Source organism: Periophthalmus magnuspinnatus, chromosome 5, assembly GCF_009829125.3.
Source record: "Periophthalmus magnuspinnatus isolate fPerMag1 chromosome 5, fPerMag1.2.pri, whole genome shotgun sequence".
In the NCBI taxonomy this organism is placed as follows: domain Eukaryota; kingdom Metazoa; phylum Chordata; class Actinopteri; order Gobiiformes; family Gobiidae; genus Periophthalmus; species Periophthalmus magnuspinnatus.
Genome location: NC_047130.1, coordinates 18093922 through 18113502, shown reverse-complemented (window position 1 = coordinate 18113502; position 19581 = coordinate 18093922). Strand labels below are relative to the sequence as shown.

Here is a 19581-nt window from a genome sequence, read left to right as displayed (position 1 = left end):
ACTATCTTTCCATCTGACGTTATTTACAAAAATATGAGCAGTAGTTGTTTTGGGTTTTTTTTAATCCTAAATTAACCTTGAATTCATCTTTGCCTGTTGCCCTCTTCTTACTCAAATATTTGAACATTGCATAACTAAAGTTTCATCTTATTATTTTTCACATTTTGTCTAGCTTTACTATTGTTAGAAAATGAACATATCCATAATCACATTCACTGATTTATTAAAAGTGCTTTGGCCCTTTGTCAGTACAAACATGCAGGTATTACATATGGATACTATTATGTACATTTTTGAGTTGGTTCTTAGCTTTGCCTATTAGAAAGAACACCCTGAGCTACACTTGTTTGACACATAAAATGTTGACAATTGTGAAAGATTCAAAATTTGCTCTTGAAATCTAAAATATGGAGTTAATGAATTCTGTCGCACACAATGCAAAATAAATTTTAAAAAAAAATAGCAAGAATTCTAAAAAAGCCCTTTCTCTTTCTTCAGTTTGAGCTGTTTCCACTGTGGGATGGCATCATACTCCTCTTTTGTCATCCCAAATAATTCACTAAAGTCTGCATCCGAGAGGTGCTTCTGTGAAACGACACAAGAACAGAAGATGACAAGGTAAATGTGTGTATATAACATGGTTTATTGTTGATTAAGCACATTATTAGAGCCTGCGTAATAACAAGTCACATGACCAGACAACAGCTGTTTATTAGAACCAGCATGGCCTTGTTTACTGACTTTGTTACTATTTTTTACTACAGTATGGTGGAAAATAGTGGACCCCCCAATTATATTGACTACAACAGACTGGGATCACTCCAAAGAACCGCTCTAAACCAGGACTGATCCACAACTAAGCCAGGACTAACCCAGAGCAAAACCAGGACAAAACAAGGTTTAAAGCACCTGATCATGACCAGTGCAGACCAGGAATAAACCTCAAGAGCTGCACTAAACCAAGACTTAGGCAGAACTCAACCAGGACTAACGTAGAATAAACCCGAATAAACCAAGACTAACACAGAACTAAACCAGGACTAAACCAGAACTAAATCAGGACTAAACCAAGACTAACACAGAACTAAGCCAGAACTAAATCAGGACTAAACCAAGACTAACACAGAACTAAACCAGAACTAAATCAGGACTAAACCAAGACTAACACAACTAAGCCAGAACTAAACCAGAACTAAATCAGGACTAAACCAAGACTAACACAGAACTAAGCCAGAACTAAATCAGGACTAAACCAAGACTAACACAGAACTAAACCAGGACTAACACAGAACTAAACCAGGACTAAACCAAGACTAACACAGAACTAAATCAGGACTAAACCTAAGCCAGGACTAACACAGAACTAAACCAGGACTAAACCAAGACTAACACAGAACTAAATCAGGACTAAACCTAAACCAGGACTAACACAGAACTAAACCAGGACTAACACAGAACTAAACCAGGTCTAACACAGAATAAACCAGGACTAACACAGGACTAAACCAAGTCTAAAACACCTGTGATATTTTGATATTTACATTCAAACTTGGGTTTTGTAGCTTAAAGTGTGGAACTAAACACTAAATCAACCCTTTTTTTGCTATTAAACTCTGTCTATGGTGTTTTAATAGTATTATCTACTGTTCCTTGTCATTTTTGCTACTTTTGGTACATTTGCAGGTCTGTGGTCAAAAAGTGTGTGTGCTGCCTCCAGTGACCTCTGAACTACGTGACATCACACATGACTGCCTTGATTACAGACAGGTGTTTCTGATCACAAACACCTGGCTGCAGGGGTGGAGTTTAAAGTGTGGAGACATTTTAGACCAATCACACTGCTCCTCATAGGTCCAGACTCCACCCCTCCTCTCCCCTCACTGTCCCCAAGTTAGCAGTTAGCAGTGGTAGTTTGTGGGTGGAGTTAAGGTGTTTAGTCCCACTTTAAGTTTGTTGTAACACAGTTTAATTTACATTTTATCCAACTGAGTAAAAAGTTTCATGATGGTAAGATAATCATATTTATTTTACCAGTTTGGTTATAATATTATGCCGGATTATAAAGTAAATAAAGTACCTCTCTCTTGGATGGGTCGACTCCCTCCGGCAGCTCGTCGGGCTGTTTGTTCAGCAGAGCATCAAGAGGAAAAGGATCATAGGTTTTCTCCTCTTCAGGGACGTCCTGAGCATCCTGGAATAGACGCAGCAACAGAAGGGACTATAGCACTTTTCTATTTTCCCTCATTACAAATATGAAGCACGTTGATGAAAGGGTTTGAACTATGCAAATCCTTGTCCCTTGATGCCTTTTCTACTGCCACCAGTGCAGAAAAGGTCCGCGGAGTGTCTTGCTCAAGGACACAACAGTATAGTATACCACAAGTTAAGTAAAGTCAGTAAATAAGACTTTAAAAAACCAAACAAAGAAATGAGTGCCTGATATATCTGTTTTTCTAAATACAATAAACAAAACAATATAGTTCATTTACTCTTCCACTTCATCTGAAGTTGCAAATGTTAAATACCTCAGTGACCACTTCGGGCTCCGCTGCTTCTCCTAGCTCCTTCTTCAGCTCCTCATACGTCTTTCCGCCCTAAAAACAAAATATATTTTTAAGGTACAATCCTTGCAGTATATGATAATTGTGTCCCATATATTCTTGGCCTCTTACACTCCACTTGTTTGGATCCCATCCTGCAAACCAGCCCGTGAAGGTCGGGGGTTCGAATCCCTGTTTGATGAGTACGATCGGGGTCTCTGGGTCCCTGTCTCCTGGGTGTGTACGGAGATACTCCTGACTGGTCGGTACAGATTCCTTCCTCTCCTCCTCATTGGCGTCTTTACCAATCCATAAGAAAATCTGCAGGAAATTAGATAAGATATTAACTATATCTGCCTGAATATCACAGGGAGAACATGTCCACTTCACTCAGAGGGATCAGACGTCTAACCCACAACCTCCTTACTGAGAAGCATGGAATACCTTTGGTGGTTGTAAACACAAATCTGCTACAAGTTATGGAAATAAACTAATCTAACGTAACAATTGAAGACAACATTTTTTTGCTGGGTATTGAATTAAAGATGTACTATGTAACTTTTCTGGTGGGATCTGCTGTCAGCTTGTGTCCATGGAGATGATTTTGCTTTTCCTGCAATGTCCCACAGTGAGACATTCAACTTTTTAACGTTTCTACCTACCATTTATTACATTACAGTTTTTTTTATTGCTTAAAAACACATTAAAAAAACATACATTCTTACAGTGCGCAGGGTCGCCTCTTCACAGATCTGACCTGTAACTTGGCTTGATGGCATCAGCTTCTTGTCTCCGTGAAGACAGATAATTGTAATGCCAAACTGTGAGACATTATAAGCAAAGCAATAACATCTCCATGGAGCAGATGATGTAGCCTCCAACAGAAAAGTTACACAGTTTCCCTTTAATTGTATATCTATGTATTTTTTGATTGTTATCCCTGTAGAGTCAGACCTGGTCCCATGTATCGAGCAGCATGACATCGTCCTCGCTGAGGTCATCCTGAGTGAACTGAGCGATCTCTGAAGCGATGAAGCGTCCCGTCTTATTGGAGCATTCAAACAAACGAGGCTGGTGGTCCGGGACGACCTGCTGCAACCTGACAAAAATACAGGACATGTGGGAAGCGATGTATGGTATTTCCTATACTTAATAAAATAATGAAAATAATAAATAAACGCAGAGAAAATAAGTCAGTTAAAACATGATGCCAGGATTAAAACTCAACTAAACCTGGACTAAACTTGGACTACGTCAAACAGGTGCTGACTTAAAGTGCAAACAGGTCAGACTAAAATCATGCCTAGATGTAACATTTTTGCTTTGAGATGGGATTTTGTACATTGTTGACATAGATAGAGGGATTCCTTTTTTATTAAGCGCTACTTTCTGTAATTTACTTTATCATTTTCACAAACTGATGTTAAACTATGATAAATATTGATTATTTCACCATGTTAAAGGGCCCGTATTACACTATTTTCTGATCTAATGTTGTTCATCAAAAACATACCTGGAGTTTTGTTTCGTTTCATTCGTACATGTTTAACACATACCTCCTCTGTGTTTTTAAACTCCACACACCTTCACTAGAATCATTTGGATAATTTCAGCAGTGGAATTCCTCAACACTACTGAACTAGAGGAGAGTATAGTAGAGAAGAGTACATTTTGTGTAATATTGGACCTTTAAAGAAAACCTGTCAAAAACCTGTCATATGCACTTGTCCAGACCAAAGATTGAGAACCAATGAGAAAAAAATAATTGCTTAAGTATTGATTTGTACTCTGAGTTTTATATAAATGCTCTGACTTTTTGTCGTTGGCGTAGGGAGCCTTTCCTCCGAGCAGCTCCCAGAACTCCACCGGCTCCTGCCCCTCGGCCACCAGCTCCTCTGAGCCACTCTGCCCGATCACAGCTGCCAACTCCCGGGCCATCTGCCGCTCATCACCACTCGAGCCCTGCAGGGGCCAGAAAACAATGCATTACATTAAACCTGCACCATTTACTAAGAAAATGACAATTTGTGGTATTTATGACACAAGTTTAAAAAGTCGGATTCTGTTTTTGAGTGCCCATTGTAAACAACTTCAGAAGCATTTGATAAAACACTGAAATATGAACTGCCAAAACTAATTTAGACTACATTCTGTTATCGAAATACTCAACTCAAATTGCAATTTTGATTTAATTTCGATCTAGTCAATGCACCAGGAACATAAGGAACTAAAAAACAAAAAACCTATGTACATACACAGCACAAGTAAAGTAGACTTCACTTAAAGATACTGTAGTTACTGGCCCCTGCTCTCTTTTATCTTCTATTATATATTCTGATCTCCAACATGGACCAATATTCATTTACACGCTTTCCTCCTTTCTCTGCCCTCACCTTCCCACACCACAGGTAGAGAGCAGTCTCACTCTTGAGCAGGAACACGTCTCCAGAGTTGAGGGACGCGGCCTGAGCTTGGACCTCGATGGCTTTGGTGTTGAACGTGTCGGTGCCGTGGATCTGAAACAGCCGAACGGGAGGCTCCTCTTCTGTGGCGCTGCTGCGAGAGGTACCGCCCTGTAAACACAATTAGATATGAACGTCCACACTGGGGTCAGGAGCAGGTGTGTTATACTGCTTATACATCATACGACTACAGTAGCTTCCTCCAGAGGTTTACACGCAGGGAAAAAAATCATATAGTGATCGGTAAAATGAAATAAAAAATGTTTCAAAGCACAAAGTCATACATTGAAATAAGCTTAGATTTAGATCACAAAATAAATAAAAACATTAAAAAAATAATACAAATAATTAAAAATAAATAAATAAATATAATAGAAACAATCACCAAATTTAAGGATGCATTTGATTGAAGTCTCACTATCCAAATTTATAATATTCATTGAGTAAATATGTTTTGTTTTCTAAATTTGCCCTTACAAACTGTAGTAGTGCTGATTATGTTCATGTTCTAAAGGCTTAAGATTTATAAATTTAAAAATAACAACAATGTAAAGGACCATGGCCGATGTTATTCCCTCTGCTTTGTAGTTGGAGCCATTGGAGCCTGTTATTAAATATGTTAAACACTGTAGTTTTATAAGACTTTTGAAAAAATGTTGCGTCAATGAAAGTAATATGAAAAATAATAATTACCTGTAAATTACAATTTAAATACAAAGCAAAAAAGTAAAACATGAGTTACCATAAACAAGACCATTTTGCCTTTGAACATGGCCATGAAGTGTTTTGGCTCTTTTCCCATCGTGACCCTGATCTGCACTGGCTCGCCTCCGTATTTCTGATCCAACTCCACAGCCTGAAACGCAGATGCCGCCAGCTCGTCCTGAGTGGCATTACGACCCTAAAAAAAAACACAAAAAAAGAACCCATTATATTTATACTCTACTTCTGCAGCCTATGCTCTGAAATCTGCTTTTATGGCTGTTTAAGTTTTTAGGCCAGTGGCTTCACACCAAGCACCAAGGAATTATAGAGCTTTCCGAGTACCACCAGTGTAAACCTGGTCTAAAACACAACTACTGCAGACCTAAATTAGTGGTAAATTATATGTGAAATTGTACTACATCATTGCTAAAGCACCTACAACCAAGAAACTGCCCAAACGAGGAGCAAAAAGTGCATACATTTTACTCTAAATTAAGCAAATATAAAACATTTAGAGGACTTTGGATACCAGAAGGAGCACAGTCTGAGAAATGCTGTTAAGTTGTTATTATCTCTTAGTTAGTTTGTATTTTTACATGTGCTGATTCATGTCACACATAAATAGAAGCAAAAATACAAAAATGATATTCAGTATTCATAAGCAAGGTGGGCGGCGTATCTTGCTTAAAGACACAACAGCAGTATTATCTGAGTCACAACTGAAGTAACCAACTTTGCGTTTGTGGAAAGATTACTGCAATTAAAGTGATTTTTGCAATGTGCACAAAACGTAGTATTTATTTTTATTTAAGGAGGCTGTAGAAGGAACATTTTGTACATGTTTATATTGATGAAATGACCTCATATAGTCCGGGAGTTGAACCCAGGACCTGATGGTAGGCAGAAGTGCTAACCATAATGACACCATGACGGTACTTTTAAGGACCTATATTACACAAAATTGACTCTTGTGAGTTTTAAGACAAGTTATAATGCTGTTACCGCATCAAAAACATACCTGGAGTTGTGTTTTGTCTCATGTTTGAGTAACCTTTTATTATTAGTCTGTCTACATCTCCAAAGCTCAAAATGATCTGTTCCATCTTGTGATGTCATGAAGTGGTACTTTTCAAGATAATAGCTTCTTTTACCTTTAGTTCAGTAGAGATTCCAATTCCAGGGCTGAAATTATGCAAATTATTCTAGTGAATGTGTACAGAGTTTTAAAACACAGTGGAGCACTTCCTATATCACCACATGATGACATCACAAGGTGGAACAGAGTGTTTTCAGTTTGAAAGAAGAACTCAGCCTAAATATACAGGGTTTGAGTGTTAAACATGTGTAAATGACAATATATTAACGAGGCAACAACATTATAACATAGATTAGGAAACAGTGTAATATGGAGCTTATTTAATTTTTTTTAGTCCCTGACCAGACTCCTCACCTGCCACATGTAGAGCAGGTAGCACTGTTTGCTGTTGACCAGGTACGTGTATAGTATCAGGTAACAATCCCCTCCATAGAAGTACCCATACATCTTTGGATCCACTGGTACCGGCTCCAGATCCTCAATCCTCCACACCTGTAGAACAATAGTCGAGGGATAACGCATCAGTGTCACCAGATGCCACTAGAGAGCGCTGTTTAGTTGGGAAAATTAATTTGGAGGAGAGGGGTTTCTTTACATTACTTTACAGTAACTGCTGTTTAGTAATACTATTGAAATAATAGTTTAAATGGTAAATAGTCACATTTTTGTATAGTGCTTTTCTACCTTCAAGGCACTCAAAGCACTTTTCATCATACACCAGTGTACACAGACACTGGGGGCAAGGCGGGGTAAGTGTCTTGCCCAAGGACACAATTACAGCAGTCATCTGTGGGAGATGGAATTGCACCACCAACCTTCAGTTCAGTTTAGTTATTAATCAATGGTGTGACCAAATTCAAATTTCAAGGCAAAAAGTGTATTAAAAATGCAGAATAAAGAATTCAAATTAGAAGAAATTTAAAAAGGTTCCGATAATAATTCTGAGATTAGATCCAGATTCCAAAATAAAGTGAACCACATATTTTCAGTTTTCTTTGTATATACAATGAGCGCGCTACAGACAAATACAAACAAAAACTAAAAAAACTAAAAACAAAATAAGTACATAGGTCCATTTAAAACATTTAACACAGGAGCAGGTGTGAATATAAATGTTTATCACTATTTCATTCTGCCCTTGTGTTTTACCTCCACTTGACCTGATCCATTGTCCACCATTCTCTCCTGAGCGGCCACCTCCGGCATCACGTGCATCAGAGAAGCATCAAACTTCTCTGGGGTGATTTGAGCTGGGAACAAAATACAACAGTAGTGTAATTTTAGTAGTAATTTTACTGTGCATTCAGTGATAGAAAGACGTTATGTGCTAATTTAAAATCCCTATGGTTATCCTTATATGACTTTAGCTATAATCTCTATGTTTTAATGAGCTTAATGTCTCTGTACTTCACTAAAGGACAAGATTACATTCACCGTGCAAGCTGCTGATTCATCGAGTCATTGATTAAACGCTCTACATTACATAAAATTGACTCTTATAAGGGTTAAGTCATGTTATAATGCTGTTACCTCCTCAAAAACACATCTGGCATTGTGTTTTGTTTCATTCACTAATTTTTCATTCATGTTTGAGTAACACTTTATTATTAGTCTGTCACATCTCCAAAGCTCAAAATGCTCTGTTCCACCTTGTGATGTAATGAAGTAGTTTTCAAGTTAACAGCTACGTTTTGTCTTTTGTTTGTGATGTCATCATGTGGTAATACAGGAAGTGCTCCACTGTGTTTTTAAACTCCATACACCTTCACTAGAATCATTTGGATAATTTCAGCCCTGGAATTGCCAATCTCTACTGAACAAAAGGTAAAAGGTAGTTCTTAACTTGAAAACTACCTCTTAATGACATCACGAGGTGCAACAGAGCATTTTGAGGTTTGGAGATGTTACAGACTAATAATAAAGTGTGACTCAAACATGTGTGAATGAAACAAAACTCAGCTCCAGGTATGTTTTGGAGGAGGTAACATTATAACATGACTTAAAGCTCAAAATGGTCAATTTTGTGTAATATAGGATCTTTAAGCTTTAGAAAGTATTTATAATGAAAACTGTAAGTACGTACCGACTTTGCCTCTGGAGTTGACTTTGCCCAGGCCTTGAGTCTGGTCTTTGACGGTCCACTTCTGGAACAGCTGTTTGAACAGAGCCGACTCTGCACCATCGTTCACCGTCTCGATGTTTGTGGTGGGAGGGTAGTTCTTTGTTTTGATAAATTCCTGTAAAATAATTTAATTAAGACTTGTTTTTATTGCTTTAATTTAATTTAATTTAATTCACACAAAATACAGTGCAAGCGGAAATGGCACATGAAGAACTTTAAATCTGAAGTTTACATTAGTTTGATTATTTGTGTGACTTACGACAGCTCTGGACATGGCAGCTTGTCTCTCCTCTTTGTTTGCTTTCTTGCCCTTCCACACAAACACCTTGGCTCCTCCTTGGTCCAGAATGTAGCAGTCCTAAAAACAAAAACAAAAAAGCTATAATTAATAAACTGTTTCTATGACAACTATGAAAAGCAGTAGAAATGTACAGACATGATGGATCATCATCAAATCATTTAAAAATGAAAAAGTGAAAGTATTATGCCCCAAACAAACTGAGAAACAAACAAAATATTCAAGATTTGTTCAAATTCCTTATTAGAAAAATGCTGTTTTAAATGGCTTTAATTTCTGGTTTTATTTGAGCTTCAAAGTTGCACTGTGTAATTTGTCTGGTGGTTGGTTTGCCACCTGCTTCTTCTATCCCTGAAATGTTACATAGTATGACATTAACAAATCCATGGAGACAAGTAGGTGGCTGTTCCCCCACCTGAAAAGTGACATAGTTCAGCTTTAAATATCTAAACAACGACCCAACTATACATTGCAGCAACGTGCACCAAGACATTTTTACTGCCTTATCGGGCCTATATTATGTTATATTTTGATTTAAATTATAATGTTGTCTCCTCATCACAAACAGACCTAGAGTTGTGTTTTGTTTCATTCACACATTTTTAACACACAAACCCTGTATATTTAGGCTCTCTCAAATGCAAAACACTCTACTGTGCTTTTAAACTCCACACACCTTCACTAGAATTAGATGGATGATTTCAGCCTTGCCAGTCTGTAGCTGGTAGCTGTTAACTTGAAAACTACCACTTCATGACATCACAAGGGAGAACAGAGCATTTTGAGCTTTGGATATTTATTCAGACTAATACTAAAGGATACAGGGTTAACATGTGTGAATGAAACACAACTCTAGGTCTGTGTTTGAGGAGGTAACAACATTATAACATGGCTTAAAGCTCACAAGAGTCAATTTTGTGTAATATAGGGCCTTTAATGATAAGTTTTCTATTGAACTACACATTACTTTCCAAGTTTGCATTAGCTGAGTTGGCTGAGTGAGACTCACTCTTGCGAGTCTCACTCTCTCAACAGAACACACCTTATGCAGAGATATTTACCTGTCGTATACTCTTACAGCATAGGTAAACTTGGAAGTACATTCATTTTACAGCATCATTTGGTTAACTTTGCATGTTCTCATATTTCACAAGACTGGACTCACATCATGGTTGAGCAGGTCCTGAACCAGGGGCCTCGAGGCAACTTCATTCACTTTCATTTGACCGTCTGCATCCGACACACTGCACACAGAAAAGAGATACTGTATATGATGTACAGGTTCACTTTAGAACACTACTCTGGACGTGTTTGTTGTCTTTCTTGAGCCACGCTTAATGACATCACAAGGTAGAACAGAGCATTTTACATTTTTTGAGGTGTAGACAGACTAATAATCAGGAATAAAACAAAACATACCTCCAGGTATACTTCTGATGTGCTAACAACATATAACATGGCTTAAAATGTGTAATATAGGACCTTTAAAGGGAACATGTGAGCTTTACAAGCAACAGTGACCCAAAGGTTGTCAGTTCAGTCCCTGCTTCACCCACACTTCACCCACATCGCCTGTGTTTGAATGTGGTGTGTAAGTGAGCGCTTAGTGGTAGTGGAAGCAGTAACTTACCACCACTGCTATGGAGAGGTCAGTATTTGACTAAAACATTATAATTATCTGTAGTATTTATACTGGTTGAATAGTCTAATGTGAATGCAGAAGCTAACCCAGACCCAGGGAGAACATGCAAACTCCAAGTGAGCGTGGTCATATAGTACCGTAAAATAGTACTGTAATATAGTACTGTAAAATGTCATAACACAGACACAGAGCCTATTCATTCAGTCATTGTTTCCACACCTCGTTTGCATGAGGTGTGGAAACAATGATTTATTTGCTGCTCAGATCCAATAGTTCTTTCACGTTACAGTGTCTTTTTAAAATGTTCTAACTGGCTGTGTTCATGAGACATCACAATTTTCTAAAATCCACATAGTTTAACATTGTGCCAGAGACGGGTCAGAATCCGATGGTGGGATTTGCTGTTTAACTGTCAGATCGTAGATTTGTTGACCTGGTTTATGGTTAATATCTGTACTTACTGAATTTATCCACATGAAACAAAAACTGGCACAAGGTTCAACATTTTCTCTGTGAGTAAAAAGTATAGCTTCATAAAGTGGTGCCATTATTCATCTTTAAAGACATGATTGTTGTCAGTTTAATGGTCTGTAAACCATAAGATTAATGGGGCATTTTTTTATGAATACATTTGTGGATCATAAATTTGAATGTTTCTTTCAAAAACAGTAAATCACAAAGAGTTCATATTCATGGGCTTCAGCTTCCTGTTATATGCAATAATTTTGAGGACTTTCCCCATTCAAAAGATATAATATTTAGTTTTAATTTGGTAATCACTATGGAATCTACCACACAGAGACATAGTGCACACATTAGCAAACACTGTCAAAAAAGTTTAAGATTGACTGAAAACAAAGTCAGCTCTTTCTGGTCAGATTGTGTTAAAACAAAGATTAAAGTCTAATAGAGCTTCTGACAGAGCAGTGCCCACAGTTAGCATCACACCCCTAGGGAATGTCAGTGATTTGGTTGGATGATGCAGGTGGATGATAGTGTGTGTGTGACGTACTGGTACAGAGTGAGCTGTGACTTCTGCTCCTGGTCAGCGGTCTCGTCCGGGGCTCCGTCAGGCAGGTCCCCGCTCCTCTCCCCCAGAGCCTCCGTCATCAGCTCCATCACTTTGGGCGCCTCATCCTCTGCGTCTCCCTCTATGATCCGGATCTCCGCCCGGCCTCCGCGCTCCCTGTCACGAATGTCTTTAGCCATCACCATGCCCTACAATCACAACAGGCCAGTAATGAAAACTACAGAAGGAGGAACATTAGAATGAAGAATAGGAGCATAACTGAAGATATTTTGGTTTGTATTCATAATAACATGACTGGATAGGATTTATAAAGTTTGTCTAGGGGAGTGTATCAAAGGGACAAGTTTTTTGTTGAAGTCAGATGTATCCAGGTTGAGATGGTTTGGACGGAGGAGGAATTGTAGATGTTTGGTAGAACAAAAACAACATGTACAATTCCTCCTCCATCCAAATCATCTCAACCTGAATACATCTGACTGTGGTTAGAACTACGGGGAAACAGTAATTAGTGAAGTTGGCAGGAGAAAAGAGGAGGCAGAGGAGAGGGCTAGTTGCCTGGCCAGCCACACTTTTTACAATATATTAAAAAAACATCTTCTCTAATCTAATATTAAATAAAATGCTTTACATCATGGAACCATTTACCCATTCACACACAGATTCAAACATCAGTGGACGCAGACACTGGAAGCGAGGTGGGTTAAGTGTCTTGCCCAAGAACACAACGACAGCATTTACCTGTGGGACCTAAAATCGTATTAACCAACCTGTGGGTCAGTTCATCTGACCGCTCAACCAGTGACGTTCATATCGAGAGTGGGATTCGAACTGCTAACCTTCAAATCAGAAGACTCAGTTCCAATTGAAATACTGTTGTCCCCATATTTTGGAGCATAAATGCCACTGTTTGCCTCTACTCAATAAAAAGCACTGATTATAGATTCAAATGTGTTACACTACAAGCTGAATGATAACACTACAAGCATACATTTGATTTACGAAATTATTGCTCAGCTAATTTTTAGACTATGGGGATGAAAATTAGGCTATCTGCACTGGAGACTCAAACAGAAAGTAGGAGAGACTGGATGTTAGCAGACTTCTTACTTTGAGTTTCTCTTGTCTGTTGCTCTTTGGTCCATTCCACTGGACAATGGTTTGACCAAGATCCAGAAGAAACACATCCCCAGAATTGAAGCTCTCCCAGCTCATATCCACCTGAAAACACACAGAGAAAAATGTTAACCAAATTGTACAGATAAATGAGTCTTAAACATAACAATGACAGTGAACCCCAGTCTTAAACAGGACTGACCTCTTTGGCGCAGACTCGTTTCTTGCCTTTGACTTGGAGTAGTCTCTTGATGTCATACGTGTTGGTTTCTACATGTCTCATTCCAGATGCTACGCCTCCTTTTTTATAGCTACACAAACACACAATATTTGAATATCAGCAACAGTGAGAAAAAGAAATGCTCGTGTAGTAGCAGACTGGAGAAGTCATAGTCTACTGAAGGATATGTTAAGTAATAAAGCTTCTTAGGTGCATCACACGTCTACATCAAAACACTATATTCATATATTTGTTTGAATACTGTTACACATTGATTTGAGCACTGTTTTTATACTAATTCATATATTAGTTTGAATTCTGTTTGTTGAAGTCACACATTGGTTTGAACACTGCTTTGATGCTTAAACGCTGAAATCATTGTAATAGTTCCCTTTAAAGGCAACATTGTATGTTCTGAATAATGGGAGGCAGCTGGGTGCTTTGCAGAAACTCCTTTACAGAGATAAAGAGGTTTTGGAGGAGGAACCAAGGCATGCACCTGCTCAACATACTATTTGCATATACATAATTGTTGTTTTTTACCTCTGGGTCTAGGGAGAGGCAGGCAGTCAGAGCTCCTGGATTAAGTCCTGCGTACGTAGGCTGTTAGGGATAACGGTCTGACCCAGAGCTCTGTATTAGATTGTATTTGTCAGGGGAATACATTTTTATGATTTGAACTGACCGATTCCAGTTGTCATTTTTGATAGAACACGACTAACACTATGGAGAAGTGATTAGTTATTAGTGTTAGTCAGAGCAGCAGTGGCACAAAGTTAGGAACAGGGATAGTCCGATTGCTTTGTCCTGCTGTTGTTAAATAAAACATTTCTTTCAATATAAAAAGTCCCCTAATAATAGCACTAATATATATTACTGCTATGTGTGTAACTGAGGCGAATGTTGGTGGTGGTCCGAGGGAATCTTACCACCACCAAGTGTAGAGTGAATGAATAATGCACAGTAAAGCATCTTTGAGTGTCCAAAAAGGGCTATATAAATATGATTATTATTATGTAGCAGTAGTAGTTGTAGTAGTAGTAGTAGCAGTTGTAGTAGTAACAGTCTAAGCACATGTAAGCAAGTAGGATTCTGCTGGAGTCAACCTTGAGGCACAGTTTTTTTTTCACTTGGCAACTCTGGGCTAGGATCTCACAAAGTAGAAGTAGCTGTAGCAGTAGAAGTTGTGGTAGTAGTAGTAGTAGTGGTAGCATTTGGAGTAGTACTTTCTCTGAGTGCTGCCTTTGACACTGTGGATCATGGGATCCTCTTACAGAGACTAGAGGGCTGGGTGGGCATCTCTGGTACGGCACTAACTGGTTCAAGTCCTATATAGAAAACAGGGAGTTCTTTGTTGAAATTAGAAAATGTGGCTCAGATAAAATGTCCCTGATCTGTGGGGTGCCCCAGGGGTCCATTCTGGGACCCCTGTTGTTCAATCTCTACATACTGCCTTTAAGTCAGTTAATACACAGCAATAATGTGTCCTACCACAACTATGCAGATGAAACTCAGATCTATGTCTCACTGCAGCAGGTGAATATGGACCAGTGGATTCACTCTGTCACTGCATCGAACAGATCAGTGTGTGGATGCAAAACAACTTTCTCCAGCTAAACTCAGACAAGACTGAAGCCATAGTCTTTGGCCCACAGAAACATAGAGAAAGTGTCAGCAGTCACCTCCAGTCGCTCTCTCTAAAACCTTCAAATCAGGCTAGAAATCTACAGGTAATAATGGACTTAGACATGAACCTTAACAGCCACATCAAATCAGTAACATCTGCAGCTTTTTACCATCTAAAAACATGGCAAAAATCAACTGTATACCAGACTTAGACTTATTCATGCATTTGTCTCCAGTAGGTTAGATTACTGTAATGTCCTGCTCACTGGCCTCTCCAAACGAGCCTTAAGACAGCTCCAGTACATCCAGAACACTGCTGCTCGGGTCCTGACTAGAACCAGGAAGTTCTTCACACATGTGTCCTGTGGCTCAGGTCTCTGGCTCCTGTGGCTCAGAGAATAGACTTTAAAGCAGCTCTGCCTCTGAACAAGTCTCTCCATGGACCAGCTCCAAAGAACATCTCCCACATGTTAGAGCCACATGAACCATCTCACACTCTGAGGACTTCAGGGACTGACCTCCTGCTGGTGCCCAGAGTCAGGACTAAACATGGGGAATCAAAGTTTCAGTTTTATGCAGCCAAAACCTGGAACAGTCTTCCTGAAGTTGTGAGACAGGCTTCTACTGACAATGTTTAAATCCAGGCTCAAAACAGTTCTGTTTAGCTGTGCATATGACTTAAATGTTTTTAGCAGTTGTGGTGGCAGTAATAGTGAAAGTAGACTAGTAGTAACTCACATGATGCCTGTTTTGAAGTACCCTTTGAAGGTGTCAGACTCGTGTCCCTGCACTTCTCTATACTGCACTGGACTGGAGCCCAGATAGTCATCCAGCTGGACCGTGTAGACCGCAGCCGCCCCCTGCTCATCCTGACTGGACTCAGAGCCGATCCAGTAATGAATGTTATAACTCAGAGAAGTGGCCACCTTCTGCGTCTGAGAGGGGGAACGAGAGAGGGCATACAGTAATGAGATGTTACCTACAGAGAACATGCAAACTCCACACAGAAAAACTATCACAATGACAATATTCAAATAAAATAATATAATTGCGATGCAGAAATTTGTGACATTTGTAAATGTTGTAGTTGTAGAAGTATTGCACAAAAAGTTAATGAACTGTAAAGGTAAACACAGAAGTGCAGAAACATCATTATTTTATTCTCATTTGCAATATTTCACTGCAACGCTGCCTTTTTGAGTTTTTATTATAGACCATATTACTATTTTGCATTTCTCCAAAACTATTGTGATATACATATATATATATTGTAACTCCTAAACATATGACCCAGGACCAGCTCTGCCTTTAGCTGATGTCTACCTGTCCCTCTGGCTTTTTACTGGACGATGAGCCCCAAGAGGAACCGGGGCGGGGCTCTAAACCTCGCCGTAGCGGCACTTGTCCTGAGATTCTCAGTGAACAGTTTGAAAGTTTTCATAGAAACTCAAACAACATTTAATGAAGCAGTTTCACCAGAATATTATATCATGTTTTGAATGGGGCAAAAGTCTTTTAAAACAGCAAGAACTCACGTGTCTAACCGATGAATACAGTAACAGTACAGACAGTAAACTCCAGTTCAAGCTGAGATGGCACAGAGAAATGTTTGGACCTGGACTTGAGCAGGATGCTGCCTTACCTCTCAGTAGTGTTCATGGTCTAGGCTCACACTCATTCCAACATAGCACAAATTTGTCACACATCAAGTTAACCTCATCTTAAGTCTTTTGAAACGTTTAAAATGTGGGATGTAGTTCCAAATTAAAGAGGAAAATAAAACCATTTCACGCTCACCAACAGAAGGATGTAGCAGTCTCCTTCAAAAAAGTTCCCATGGGACTTTTCTGGGACCACCACCAGCTCCATTTTCTAATTTACAAGCAAAAGATGATCATTTCTAAATATTGCACAACATTTACAATTAATTTGTACATTTCTACCAATGCAATTAATATTTAAATATCAAATTCACTCACCTCCACTCTCCAAATGATGATCCCAGGGCTTTTCTTCACGGCTTTGAATGTTACCTCCATGGTGGTGCTCTATTCTCCCTGCAAAAATAAAGCGTAAAAATAAACATGCATCCCTCTTTCTACTTCACAGTGTTAGCTTGTACTCATATACACACCCACAACTATTTTGGCTCCAACTCCTGATTGGCTTTATGTTTTCTGTAATAACTTGTTGTGCAGTTTCTGATCTTCTGCCTGGGGTTGATTTTGTTCTGGTTGAGAGCAGTCAGGCCCTCGTCTGTGTCCCCGTCATCTCCATGGAACGGATTTGCGTGCTTTTGCATATTTGCGAACTCCACTCTGCGTTTGGGCCAATCACAGTGAGGCACACAGAATCATGCAAATAAGCCAAACAAAAGGGATTGACTATTCAAACAGAGCAGCTCATCTCAGCTCTGCCCACAGCCTCTGCACCGCTGCACCTTATATGGAAAAAGTCAGACGCTGAAGTCATCTCATACTTTTGATCGACAACAGACATGGGCAGAACTTACATTTATTTGATTCACTTTTAAATGAAATTATATTTTTCAGAGTACTTTTACGCCTACTTAATTAACATTTTCATTAAAGTAACAGTATTCTTACGCAGTGGTGGAAGAAGTACTCCATTTTGTTACCTGGATGACTGAGAGCTTACACATATTCTTTCCTAGCTGTTTTCATTTGTATAATTTTGTTTGCTCAAATTGTGAATGTGTTTAAAAAATAAACCCTTGGTGTTTTCGGCAGATCTCAAACAATAAATAAAAAATACTTTTCAGTCCTGTTAAAAAATGTAGTGAATTAGAAAGTAAAGATACTGCTCTCAAATGTGAAGTAAAAAAAAAGTAAAAAGTATACATTTAAAAATTTACTTAAGCAAAGTACAGATACCTAAAATGTATACTTAACCATAGTACTTTTTTACTTTTACTTTGTAATGTTCCATCACTGTTCTTACTTGAGTAAAAGTTTTGAGTACTTGTGTAGTACTTTTCCCAAATACTTTCTTACTTGAGTAATTTCTTGGACCAAACGTTACACTTGACTGCAACGTTTGGCTCATGAAAATAAAATGAATAGTATTATTTAAAGAGACTTAAAGTGTGTATGAAACATTACTACTATGGTCACATTTCATCACAATGTAGTTAACGTTGTTTTATTTTAGATTTAGCTAAAATGTGTTCCTAATTTTCCCAGATGACATTATGTGGTAGAGGTGACTGCATTACTGCTACTTAGCAACCGTATAAACAATACACAATACACAATATTTAACCAATAAAAACAAGTGATAAATCCATAACACATGTTGAACACAAACTGTCCCTGTGTTTTGGATGAGAGTTTACACTGATCACATTCTGTTTGAAAGTTTCCTTTTATACTTTTCATCACAAACTGAAACTTAAAAATAATTTGCAACAGGTCTGATTGTACTCTACAGTTTATGTATCACAGCAAAGTTATTATTATTATTTTTTTTTTTTCAATTACATTTTTATTTATTTTTACTCTCAAAGTTGCTTCACAATGTGCATTATTCATTGTGGTAGTTACTGTTACAATGATAAGCACCGAGCAGTAACAGTAGTAGTAAACATTATACTTAAGATTTAGCACTCGCAGTAGTAATAGCAGTATTAAGTTCAAATACTACTAATAGAGTATTAGTAACAATATAGTGAAGTAGTAGCAGTAGTAGTCATAGTAACCTGACAGGAACCACTTCAAACAATGCAGCACTATCCCAAAGAGGAACTAGAATTTATCGGCTACTGATGAATTGTGATTAATGCAGGAAGCTTTTTTTTTATCACTTACAAAAATATAGATTTTAGATTTTAGCCAGAGTTGAGACAGTCCAGGTTTGTATCACAAAGGATTTCTGATGAACATGCAAAGTGATTCCAGGGACTTCTCAAATAAGGACAGGATCTGAAGGACAAATGAAAACAAATCACAAAGAACAGCAACAAATCAGCTCAAAGGATACATGCTGAGTTTCTTTAGATTTATTCCTCTGTTCATTTAAGGTTTACTTCATTGTAACATAAGAAAATTTGTCCTCTGCATTTGACAGTGGGTTAAACCTGTCACCTGGAGCAGTGGGACTGTGCAGATCTTGAGCCGGGCTGGGTCAGGACTACCTCAGCTGGAGGATTTGATCTATTGTGCATGTTTTAGATTAATGAGGAAACGTGTCTGGGAATCGAACCCATAACCAATTTTCTGTGGTAATAGTCACTGTGCCGCCTTTGGTTTAGATATTTGGATATTTCTTAATAACACAGGAAAGGCAAGGCAAGTTTATTTGTATAGCACAATTCATACACCAGGTAATTCAAAGTGCTTCACAAAATAAGAAAGACAAAAAAATCACACAAAACATAAATAATCCTAAATAATCATCATAAAAGTAACATTAAAACAGAAAAGTGCAGAATAAAACCCTTTCAGTCTTATGTGCAGATAAACAGAACTGTTTTGAGCCTGGATTTAAACATTGTCAAAGTAGAAGCCTGTCTCACATCTTCAGGAAGACTGTCCAGGTTTTAGCTGCATAAAATTGAAACGCTGATTCCCCATGTTTAGTCCTGATTCTGGGCACCAGCAGGAGGCTGGTCCCTGAAGTCCTCAGAGTGTGAGATGGTTCATGTGGTAGATGTTCTTTGGTGCTGGTCCATCGAGAGACTTGTCACAAACAGCTGCTTTAAAGTCTAT

The 19581-nt window shown here is 38.4% G+C and overlaps 1 protein-coding gene across 1 annotated transcript; it reads right to left on the bottom strand.

Annotated features, from left to right (window-relative positions):
- Nucleotides 1-213: 213 nt before the first annotated feature.
- Nucleotides 214-17106, bottom strand: LOC117371374 (advillin-like). The gene is made up of 20 exons (XM_033967040.2): nucleotides 16989-17106; nucleotides 16834-16911; nucleotides 16652-16726; nucleotides 15593-15789; nucleotides 13211-13319; nucleotides 13003-13113; nucleotides 11878-12083; nucleotides 10389-10467; nucleotides 9185-9283; nucleotides 8887-9040; nucleotides 7953-8053; nucleotides 7158-7295; nucleotides 5745-5903; nucleotides 4934-5113; nucleotides 4354-4502; nucleotides 3495-3639; nucleotides 2673-2861; nucleotides 2526-2594; nucleotides 2078-2191; nucleotides 214-585 (listed from the first exon to the last, which is right to left on the bottom strand). Exons 2-20 carry the CDS (start codon nucleotides 16891-16893, stop codon nucleotides 472-474), a joined length of 2448 nt encoding a protein of 815 aa, XP_033822931.1. The 5' UTR covers nucleotides 16894-16911; nucleotides 16989-17106; the 3' UTR covers nucleotides 214-471.
- Nucleotides 17107-19581: the final 2475 nt, after the last annotated feature.

Excerpts from the sequence above, each read along its gene's own strand:
- LOC117371374 (XM_033967040.2), bottom strand. The coding sequence starts at position 16,893 with ATGGAGGTAACATTCAAAGCCGTGAAGAAAAGCCCTGGGATCATCATT. Across the intron at positions 9,284-10,388 it reads AGGACCTGCTCAACCATGAT|GACTGCTACATTCTGGACCA; the intron begins GTGAGTCCAGTC and ends TTTTGTTTTTAG. Across the intron at positions 586-2,077 it reads TCGACCCATCCAAGAGAGAG|AAGCACCTCTCGGATGCAGA; the intron begins GTACTTTATTTA and ends GTCGTTTCACAG.